The sequence below is a fragment of the Musca vetustissima genome, unplaced genomic scaffold, assembly GCF_032173495.1.
Source record: "Musca vetustissima isolate MV318-11 ecotype Yass unplaced genomic scaffold, APGP_CSIRO_Mvet_v1 utg5215, whole genome shotgun sequence".
NCBI lineage: Eukaryota > Metazoa > Arthropoda > Insecta > Diptera > Muscidae > Musca > Musca vetustissima.
In genome coordinates this window covers 147,632-160,055 of record NW_026880291.1, presented here as the reverse complement: position 1 = coordinate 160,055, position 12,424 = coordinate 147,632, and the positions used below count along the sequence as shown (strand labels likewise).

At 33.0% G+C, this 12,424-nt stretch overlaps 1 protein-coding gene across 1 annotated transcript in view; it reads left to right on the top strand.

Moving 5' to 3' along the window:
- The window catches only part of LOC133325828 (uncharacterized), a 57,196-nt gene extending 49,897 nt beyond the window's left edge, over positions 1 to 7,299 (top strand). Inside the window, exon 7 of the mRNA XM_061534548.1 lies at positions 6,732 to 7,299. Within this exon, the coding sequence (XP_061390532.1) occupies positions 6,732 to 7,299 (568 nt within the window). The remainder of the gene's footprint in view (positions 1 to 6,731) is intronic.
- Positions 7,300 to 12,424: the final 5,125 nt, after the last annotated feature.

Below are 12,424 nucleotides of genomic sequence, written 5' to 3'. Positions count from 1 at the left end.
TTTGATTGGGCGCCATTTCGTCCATCATCGATCTTTGCACAACTTTTTTTAAATTCAACAGATTTTCACGTCTTAACTTGCTGCTAAACATTGCTATATGATTATGACGTGGAAACTAAAGCAGAACGACGTCGATGTAAAGTGTTTTCTCTCAGTTTTCATCGGTCTCCGGGCCTTTGTAGATCATTAGTTCCTGCAAAGAGGATCTTTCTGGATCAACAAAGAATGTTATGAGAAAATAATAATAAATAAGAATACTCTGAGAAAAATGTGTCAATTTTAGAAAAATGCAACATAAGTTTCTGAACGAAAACCCCAGCCTGCCCTCGTTTGTTCTCAATGTGGCTGAAAATGTGTTATTCTTAACCACTGAGGAATACGTGTACCAAATATCAGTCAAAAAATCTAAACAAAAACGTTGCGGGCATTATTTATTGCAGCCCATAATATTTCACATTTCTGACTCCATCCTGACTTTTTGGTCCTACACTGTATAATCCCGAGATAGGATAACGCCACGATTTGATTGGGGAGACTACCTGACATATTTAAATGTATAAAACTACCTACGAAAAAGCCTTTTTACATCTTCAGAGTCTCTAGCATCCCACTTGGAAAAATACCACCTTCTTGTTTCTTCAAAACCTAATTTTCAATATGGGTCCATATAAACGCCAATTTTCGGAGTTTAAAGGATGAACAGGAAGATTAAAAATATAGCTCCCATATAATTTTTCCGGCATTTCTAATGTTAGTGTTTTAGCATTTTCTTAATGAAGTGACAGTAATTCCGGATTCCTGGCAAATAAAAAAATTTCTTCCCAGAAAATTTTGATAACAAGTCTATATTTTTAAATAGTTCCCATATGAAAATTATACCCCATTCTTTGGTATTTTAAGATTCCTCGTACGGGTTTCTAACCTAAGTTAGTTATCTACCGAAGTGGCTGCAATTCCGGATTCCTGGTGAATAAAAACTTCTTCCCAGAAAATGTTTAATATAGATCCATATCTTTAAATAGTGTCCATACAAAAGATCCGCTTTATTTTCGATATGTTAAGGTGCCTAGATCAGTTTTCTAAGCAGAGTGTCTGGATCTGGATACATAATATTATCAAAGCTTAAGCGACTATTAGCAGACAATTTACAATAGCATAGTGCAAAGGTATTTTGTACGAATAGTGAAAAGTTGGACGTCATTTTACTTGTTTCTAAAACCCCTAACTTCACTCTGACTTTTGGTCGTATAGGGATTGGGAAGACTACCTGGCTTATTGAAAACATTTTTTTAAAACATGCCTTTTATATCTCCAAAGTCTCTATCATCCAACATAGAAAAATATCCCTTCTTGTTTCTTTCTTAAACCTAAGAAAATTGATATTCCGCCCTTTTATCCGGAGATCAATTTAAAAATGTTATTCGTTACACTGCCCCAAATATAAATTTTAAATTAAATATCACCCAACAATTTCTGACACAGTAAAATTTCGTTCTTTGAAATTGTAACTTGTTGTTATGCGATGCCCTCCTCTCATTAAGAATATTCAATTTCCTCGTTTCCATAGTTAATGAGCTGCACTAAGTACAACTTAATTAGCCTACAAAATACGGCAGACACCAAAAAAAGATGCTACTCATTACAAGTCATTTGACTTTCATAGTTGGGCGAGCAGGCGAGCGAACAATGTATTTTAAACTCTAATTATCCTTAAAAATTATACAATACCCCAGCAACAACAACAACTTCAAGGAAAACAAAAAAATTAAGACATTTTGACAAGGAAACCAAACACACAAAGTTTGGCAGAATCAAGTCAAACGGCTTTCAGCATCTTCGACATCTTTATTTTTCGTCTTCCTGTTATCACAGACTAAATAGCGAACAGCCTCATTTGTTGAAATTGTGTCTATATGTTTAACAAACAAAAAAATCTTCTTAGGGAATTGCTGGCAAAGTGGAAGATGAAAAGGAAAAAATAGGAATCTTAAAATCTTGGCTACCATGGTACCCCAGCAAACATAACAAACAAAAATTTCCATGGTTCCGTTTGGGCCTAATTACCATTTGCATTTTTTTCGGTGGAAAAAGAAACGACAGAAGGAAAGATCAAAGTGGCAATTATCTGTTAAATGAGCCTCATATTAATCGTCTAAGGATAAGATGAAGTACTTGTAACACTACTACAAACAACCACAAGGCAGCAACCATCTTTATGTTCTCCGTAAATCTTCTTCCTATTAAAGAAAATAAATAAAACTTTTCAAAACCAATAAAGGTTTCGAACAAGAATACTTGTAGCAGCCACTTGCAGCCGGCAAAGAGTTTTGTGAACAATTAGCCAGTTGTTGAATTGTAAGAAATTTCAATTAGAAAAGGTTGGCTAATGAATGCGATAAGAGTTGTCTGAACAATGAATTAATAATGGGGAGAATATTGAATTTATTTGTTGGTTTTTAATATTAGATGTCTGCGTTTAATGTGATGGGAATGGTAAGGTATTCAAGTTTACTGGCAGACAATTAGGATGATTTCAATAATAGGAGAATATTTTAATGATAAAAAGGGGTTTTTTTTAAATACACTTTGCCTAGTTTTTCGAAAATAACACTTCACTAGATGTTTTTATAGAAAATAGAAAAAATACTGAGGATATAGGAAGGGTTCAATTTCGAGATTTCAAATTTCAACGATTTTCAGTGAGCACTAACAGGAATGCATTATTTTTTCGCTCGATGTTATACTTTCCTACACCTCGAAATATTTGTCGGAAACCTATTACCTTTTGAATACGCATTGCTACAACTGCAAGGATGTTGATATTGCAACTCTTGTACGTGGGAATATCAACCATATAACTGTAATAATAGGTCTATATTTTCAAATAGTCCCCATATGAAGGTATTGCTACATTTTTGGTATGCTAGAAAAATTTTCCAACCTGAGTGTCTGGATTTTGGTACTTAATCTGCTCAGAACATAAAAAAGGTACTAACAGACAAATTTCTCTTATTTTGAAGGTGTTAGGCGCATTTGGCTCCCAAAGTGGCTGTAATTCTTCGTTTCAGGGTTTTGAAGAGTTAACAAAAACAATTAAAGACAAATTTTTTAAGATTCGAAAAGTTAGATTCTTTGCATTTTCGCATCGATGTGGCTGTAACTCTGGAATCCTGGAAAAAAATTTTAGAAGAAAATGTTTAAAATATGTCAATTTCTTGAAATAGCCCCCATACAAAAGGCTCCGCTATATTTTCGATATGTTAAGGATCCTAGAACAATTTTCCAAACTAAGTGTCTGGACATTGTTACATACTTTTCTCAGAGCTTAAGGCACATCTTAGCACACACATAAATATATCCCAATCGATTTTAAGTATTTAGCCTTAGCCTTATTGGCAATGATGGTACATACACTTTGCTACTACAAAGAACATCAATCATCGAAATATTGGTTTTAGACCCCATGTTTCTTTGGACCAAATCCGTTTCCTACAATTTGCAGTCGTTTTACAAATGTCTCTCTGTCTGGCCGTATGGTGCGCCCGACATCTCCCTCAGGGAGTAACCGATTTTATTCCAACTTTACATAACGTAATATTTGTTCCGAACATAGATTATATCCACAAAGGAAAACATTTCGAAACATTGTAAATCCTATTTGAAACGAACGGAATATGTAAAGTTTGCTCATCGTAATATTAGGTTGGCGAAGAAATAATCCACTATTTTTATATGAACTATATGACTTTATTTAACATGCTTCGGAATGTCCGATTTGGGCCAAATATGCACCGTTTTGTTGTATGATTTGTTGATATTTTAAAGGTAACTTCATAATACCTCTCTCATAGAAGTCCTGCACTCTATTTGCAAAAGACTCTAATAGTCGGTTTTCACAATCCTCCCTAGATACCAATTTTTATCATAAAAGAAATTTTGCAATGCAAGGAAAAGATGACAATCGCTTGGTGTCAAGTCCGGACTGTATTGCGGATGCATTAAAAGTTCGCAACCAAGCTCCTGAAGTTTCTGGCGAGTCACTGTAGATGTGTGTGGCCTAGGGTTGTCCTGTTGGAACACGGCACCTCTCCTATTGGCCAATTCTGGTCAATTGCTATCTTCAAACGATCCAGTTGTTGACATAATTTAGCGTTTGGCTATATGAAAGCAACTCATAATAAATAATCCCCACCAAATGCATAGCAGCACCGTCCTGGCCGTTAATCCTGGTTTGGCCACCGTTTGAGGTACTTCACCGCTCTTCGACCACGATCGTTTTCTTACAGCGTTATCGTATGTGATACATTTCTCTTCTCCAGTCATCATCCGTTTAAGAAATGGGTCTATCTCATTCCGTTTGACCAAGGCTTCGCAGATGGAAATTCGATCCATCCTATTTTTTCTGTTAGTTGGTGTGGCAACCAAACATCGAGCTTCTTTTTGAATTCAGCTATGTGTAAATGGTTTAAAACTGTTTTATGGTCAATTTTTAGCTCCTGGAAGATGTTACGACTGCTAACATGTCGGTGAACTTCGATAATTTCTCCGATCTTATCGACATTTTTGACGACCGGCCTAATGGATTTCTTTTTCCCCAACCTAATATTTAAATAATGCCTGTATAATGTTGGCAGATGGTATTTATCGTTGAGGGTATATATCTGTCGGTATCACTGAAGGGCAATTTACTCTATTTTTAGTATATTTATACCCTTCACCACAATGTAATAAAGGGTATTATGTCTTTGTGCATATGTTTGTAACAGGCTAAAGGAAACGAGATAGACACATGGTTTCTTTTTGAGAATATACATAGAATCACTTTCTGAGTCGATTTACGTCCATGTATTTTTGTGAACAAAGTACAGGTCGCATTTATGATCCGATTTGGATGAAATTTGGCACAGGTCACTTAATTGGCCCAAGGACGAACCCTATTGAAAATGGGAACAATCGGTTCAGATTTAGATATAGTTCCCATATATATTTTCGCCCGATTTATGGTAAATGGTGTACCAAAGTCCCTATATATCTTTCGATTTCCACAAAAATTGGCACAGAGTACTGAATTAAGTCTAGAATGATGTGTGTTAAGTTTCGAGAAAATCGGATTAGATTTAGATACAGCTCCCATATATAGTCTCGTCCGATTTAAGGCAAATGGTGCCTATATGCCTTTCGATTTGCACGAAATTTGGCACAGAGTACTGAATTAGGGCCAGAATGATGTGTGCCGGGTTTCGAGAAAATCGGATCAGATTTAGATATAGTTCCTATATATAGTTTCGTCCGATTTTAGGTAAATAGTCCACTAAAGTCCCTGGAAATTTTTTGATATGCACAAATTTTGGCGTAGCGTACTGAATTAAGTCTAGAATGATGTGTGCAAAGTTTCGTGAAAATCGGATCAGATTTTGATATAGCTCCCATATATAGTTTCGCCCGATTTTAGGTATATGGTGCACAAAAGTCCCTGGAAATCTTTTCATTTGCACGAATTTTTGCATAGCGTACTGAATTAAGCCTAGAATGATGTGTGCTAAGTTTCGTGAAAATCGGTTCAGATTTAGTTATATCTTCCATATATATTTTCGTCCGATTTTATGTAATTGATGCAGCAAAGTCCCTATATATTTTTCGATTTGCACGAATTTTTGTATAGGGTACTGAATTAAGTCTACAATGATGTTGCTAAGCTTCGTGAAAAGATCCATAGCTGCGGCGATTGACACAACCTACTTAATTACTATAAATTAGTCTATAGCAAGTTTTTCTGAAATCGGTTCAGATATAGATATATAACAAAAACGCGACGTCTGTTAGGACTTTACTACTTTCCTTACTGATGTTTTCTTGTCATTTTGTAAAATTTATGTTCATGCGCAGATAAATAATAAAATCGCGACTAGAAAAAAATTTAAATATCTTTATATATTACCACACACACGCCAATCAATCACTCTGTCATTATCAAAAATATGCAAAAAATCAATTCAACACTCCCAAACATACCCTCATTCAGGGTTGTTAATTTTTTTCGACCAAAAACTAAAAAAATTAAATTGTAAGGAAAAAGTAAGAAAACTAACCTCCAATAAACTTGCACTTCGAGGATCCAAAAAAAAATCGAACCAAGCATAAACACAAATAAGAACAAACAGCCAATTTTCTTGAAAATTGTAGAGCCATCAGAATGTATTGAATAAGGCTCTAAAAATATCATACCCCTTATCAAAAAAATGGGCCTGTAATTACAAAACAAATCTTCAAAGAGATATTTTCACTCTGGAAACCTGAATTGAATACTCCAATTGATACGTTTAAAATATTTAAATTCTGGGTGCCATTTTAAAAGAAATTAGTATTTCAAGTTTTGTTTTTTCCTTATTTTGGCTATTTGGCAACCCTATGAATTTATCCAAATCACTGCTAAAACAATATATAATCAATCAATATGTAAATTAGAGTGGAAAAATGTGTCAAAGCAAATTAAATATTCACCACATACCCATACTAACCAGATATGCAAAAAAACAGTTAGCTCTTTGTCAAATATCCTTTTAAACACATGCACACACACGTACTGACTCATACATCTGTATATACAAAAGTTTAAAAAATAAATTTACATAAAATATGCAAATTAAGTTAAGAAACCCCCCAAAAAAATCAACAAAACAAAACTGACACTAATGATATTTATTTTCCTCCCTCTCTCGTTCTCTTTACAGAGCCCCCTTAACCTCTACCATACGCGGTGCAGGTGGCATTGGCACAACAGGACGTGCGGAAAGCAGCATTGGCGGTTCAGAATACAGTTTTCCACCCAGTTATCGTTCACGTAATACCACACCTGGTACTATAAGCAGTGAGCGTAGCATTGAAACAGAACCATCGGGACGTTTGCTGGCCAATGAAGATATACCCGAGCCGTTGAGTGTGGAACAGCTGTCGGAATATAACACCTTGCAACAGAGAACGGTACAGGCAAGATTGGGTACTTCATCGGCAAATAATACCATAACAACATCAGCAACAACAACCACAATTAATGGCCAGTCCAAATCCCAGTCAGAAGAGAAACGTAATTCCCTACAATTGGATCAAAATTGTATTATTACAAAGAGAGAATCTTCTTCGGGTGGCGACAAGAAGGATGATTTGGTGACAATTGTAACCATTACACCACAAAATGAAATTGACACCAATACGAATACAGTGGAATGTCAAAATTCCACAAATTTAGAGGTGACACAAAGTGGTTCAAGGGAACAAATTGAAATTTTGGCACATCTGTAAAAGGGAAGTCATGGAAATGAAAAATCTAGGAATTGGAGAAAATGTGTGTGTTACTAAAGTAGGGAGTGTTTCCCTAGATATATTTTCTAAAAATCCCAAATACCCTTTGTGGTTATAATGCAAAGGGAACAATGTAACTGATCGGATTTTGTATTCCTGTTAGGTTTTCCTAACAGGAATTAGAATGCAAAAAACTAATTTTGAAATTTGGTATTACAAATTTCCTATTAAAGCTCACAGCAACAAAATTGAGCCTAAGCTTTAAAGCCAGGGCTGGGAATGTTGAATGTTCCCATGTTGGCTCCTCAAATACTACAAAGTGACGAATTGTATAAACATCAATATAATGAAAAATAAAACTAAAACAACAACTCCTTTTTTTGTTATAACTTAAATAATAAAAAAAAACAACAAACAACTACAAACATTATTCTCATTATTAATCCAAAGGTATTTATTTTTATATAACCACACAAAAGTATATATATATAAAATGAAAACAAAATAAATATATAATGTAATTGTTAATAATATTTGTTAAATAAACTTTATTTTTTTGTATATAAAAAACTACACCCTTTTTTATTATTTATGTAAATAAATATTTTCTCATTGTGAACCAATTACCAATAATATTTAATATATATATAAAATACCAACTATATTAATAACTATTAGTAATAATAATAATTATTATTAAATATAAATGTTTTTATGTAATTTATAAGTCAAGTAAAGGTCCCCTTCATACTCATATGTAAATGAGTATATATAAATATATGTATATGTAAATTATGGAATAAAATTTGTAAAACAAAATAACAATAACTTCATTATAAAACAAGAAAAAAAACAAACAAATAAATGTATGAAAACAATTGTTAGAAAAAAAATTGTGACAAGGTGTTTTATTTCAAAATTATAAAGGAAGAAAAATTCGATGGATGATGTAGAATGAAGGCTGAAGTGAGAAACTTGGCAGAGGGAAGATTTCTTCAACAAGGCGTGGATTTTCTGGAAGAATATTTTTAAAAATGTTTATAGAAGGCGTGGATTTTCTAAAGAATATTTTTAATGCTCCATAGAAGGCGTGGATTTTCTAAAGAATATTTTTAATGCTCCACAGAAGACGTGGATTTTCTAAAGAATATTTTTAATGCTCCACAGAAGGTTCTATAGAAGGCGTGGATTTTTTAAAGAATATTTTCCCTAGGTTCTATAGAAGGCGTGGATTTTTTAAAGAATATTTTCCCTAGGTTCTATAGAAGGCGTGGATTTTTTAAAGAATATTTTCCCTAGGTTCTATAGAAGGCGTGGATTTTTTAAAGAATATTTTTTCAATGTTCTATAGAAGGCGTGGATTTTTTAAAGAATATTTTTTCAATGTTCTATAGAAGGCGTGGATTTTTTAAAGTATATTTTTTCAATGTTCTATAGAAGGCGTGGATTTTTTAAAGTATATTTTTTCAATGTTCTATAGAAGGCGTGGATTTTTTTAAAGAATATTTTTTCAATGTTCTATAGAAGGCGTGGATTTTTTAAAGAATTTTTTTTCAATGTTCTATAGAAGGCGTGGATTTTTTAAAGAATATTTTTTCAATGTTCTATAGAAGGCGTGGATTTTTTTAAAGAATATTTTTTCAATGTTCTATAGAAGGCGTGAATTTTTTAAAGAATATTTTTTCAATGTTCTATAGAAGGCGTTGATTTTTTAAAGAATATTTTTTCAATGTTCTATAGAAGGCGTTGATATTTTAAAGAATATTTTTTCAATGTTCTATAGAAGGCGTGAATTTTTTTAAAGAATATTTTTTCAATGTTCTATAGAAGGCGTGGATTTTTTTAAAGAATATTTTTTCAATGTTCTATAGAAGGCGTGGATTTTTTATAGAATATTTTTTCAATGTTCTATAGAAGGCGTGGATTTTTTAAAGAATATTTTTTCAATGTTCTATAGAAGGCGTTGATTTTTTAAAGAATATTTTTTCAAGGTTCTATAGAAGGCGTGGATTTTTTAAAGAATACTTTTTCAATGCTTCATAGTGGTACAGGGTATTATGTCTTTATTCATATGTTTGTAAAAGGCAAAAGGAAACGAGATAGACCCATGGTTCCTTTATGCATGTCCGTTCGTCCGTCTGTCCATGTTAAATTGTAAACAAAGTACAGGTCGCATTTATGATCCGAATTGGATGAAATTTGGCATAGGTCACTTATTTGGCCCAAGGACGAACCCTATTAAAAATCGGTTCAGATTATGATATGCTCCCATATATATTTTCGACCGATGTTATGTAAATGATGTACCAAAGCCCCTATATATCTTTTGATTTCCACGAAATTTAGCATAGCGTACTGAATTAAGTCCATAGTGATGTGTGTTAAGTTTCGTGAAAATCAGTTCAGATTTCGATATAGCTCCCATATATATTTTCGTCCGATTTGCACGAATTGGTGCACCAAAGTCCTTATGTACCCTTCGATTTGCACAAAATTTGGCATAACGTACTGAATTAAGTCTAGAACAATGTGTGTTAAACTTCGTGAAAATCGGTTCAGTTTTAGATATAGCTCCCATATATATTTTCGTCCGATTTTATGTAAATGGTGCACCAAAGTCCCTATATACCCTTCGATTTGCACAAAATTTGCCATAACGAGCTGAATTAAGTCTAGAACAATGTGTGTTAAACTTCGTGATAATCGGTTCAGATTTAGATATATTTCCCATATATATTTTCGTCCGATTTTAGGTAAATGTTGCACCAAAGTCCTTATATACCCTACGATTTGCACGAAATTTGGCATAGCGTACTGAATTAAGTCTAGAACGATGCGTGTTAAATTTCGTGATATCGGTTCAGATTTAGATATAGCTCCTATATATATTTTCGTCCGATTTTAGGTAAATGTTGCACCAAAGTCCCTATATACCCTACGATTTGCACGAAATTTGGCATAGCGTACTGAATTAAGTCTAGAACGATGCGTGTTAAATTTCGTAATATCGGTTCAGATTTAGATATAGCTCCTATATATATTTTCTTCCGAACTTATCGGTCCAATCCTAGTACATCCCCCTACATTAAATTCTAAGATGGGGTCAATAGGACAACCTCATCTGAAACCTTTCCAAAGCTGATCAACTTTTTGAAAAAAACATATACAGTGAACTCTCGATAATGTGAACACTTAAACTGACATTAAAGTATTGGAAGAATCAGGATAAATAAGCTGGTCTAATCGAACCAGAATATTAAAATTAAAAGAGTAAACAAAAAGAACAAAATATATTTTTATAAAAATAATAGTATGTGTATAATATGTATAATTAGATTTACTTTTTAATATATAAAATAAGCTAAAAAGTCCTTCGACTATCTCGACTATGTTTTCCAAGGATATTTTGTAGCCCATAGGTCACAAGAAAAAGTAAATTACAACCCTTTTGAAGGCAAATTTCGGTAACAAATGAAATGCACAGATAGATGCCATCCTCCAAAAAAAAAAAAAAACAAATTAAAGTGTTTCGGCTGGAAATGATGTATCATTCCTCAAAATACTTACAATTGCACGGAACTCGTTTTTGGGAGCTACTACAAAACCTGCACCCATATATCTCATTTTAAATGACAAAAATCCTACCAATATCAGTACAAAATTTCAAATCTCTATCTAAAACATTGATAGCTCTAGACGGACGAACAGACGGGCGGACGGACGGACGCATAAACAGGCGGACATGTCTAAATCGACATACAATTTTGTTCTAAAAAAGAACATGCACATATACTTTATGGTTAGGTTTACTTCTTGCTGTTAAAAACATATTGAGGACCCCATATATTTTAGAGGGACATCTAAAATATATTATTATTTTTTCATAAATTGTATTGACATTTTACAACGTCTCATGACGTATAGTACTTGGACTTCTACCGCAGCATTTGTTCTTTATGTCCTCCATATTCCCTCAATTCTCCTTATTTTTGCACCAAAACAAATTAAATTCTTTAAGTCTAAACTTCAACAGCAATCTAATTTAATTTTTTTCTTGAAACACAAATATCTCGCAATTTATAGGCAGTTTCTTAAAACTAATTAATTTTGTTAATTATTAATTTTATTAATGTTTTAATATCTAAACACATAAAAACTACAAATTCTCTCCTAACATATAGTGAAAATTGCATGCCAATGCATGCATTCATTACTAAGATATAACCATTTGAAGTTGATGTTGTGTCAAAATATAGCTGCTAGCGATTCTGTTTGCCTATTACCATAAAAAAATAAAAATGAAGAAATTCCAAGTTTTAAAAAGCAAAAGAAGAAGTCAGTAATTAATTGTTGCCAGATCGTTCGTTTCATCGTGTGTTTCACATTTAGTTTACAAATATGAGCATACTTTTACATGCATACATTGAAATAAGATGTCCATTACAAATTTGTGTGCGGTATGGTTTTCATGTAACGCCTAAAAATATGCTTAGAATTTGAAAAATAACATGAAACCACACAATTTAAGTACTGACTAATATGGTAACACACCTACCTATCCTCGCATTTATCTGTTTTTGTGAACATGCAATTTCTTAATTTATTCAATTTCAGGTAATAGGCAAACAGAATCGTGTAGCCGCTATATTTTGACACAAAGTAAACTTTAAATAGCTGTAGCTCAGCAATGAATGCATGTATTGACGTGAAACTTTTACTATTGGTAAGGGGAGAATTTGTAGTTTTCATGTGTATCTATAATACTTAAAAGTCTTTAATTAGGACCGTGAACAAAGTACAGGTCGCATTTATGATCCGATGTGGATGAAATTTGGCACATGTCACTTTTTTTGCCCAAGGACGAACCCTATTGAAATTGGAGTAAATTTGTTCAGATTTAGATATAGCTCCTATGTATAGTTTCGTCTGATTTAATGTAAATAGTGCACCAAACTCGCAAAATTGGTTCGCTTGAAGCCAAATTTTGTACAGAGTACTGAATTAGGTCCCAACTAATGTATGCAAATTTTGGTTGGAATAGATTCAAATTTAGATATAGCTCCTATATATAGCTGCGTCCGATTTTTAGTAAAATGGTGCACCAATCTCACAATTTTTGTCCGAT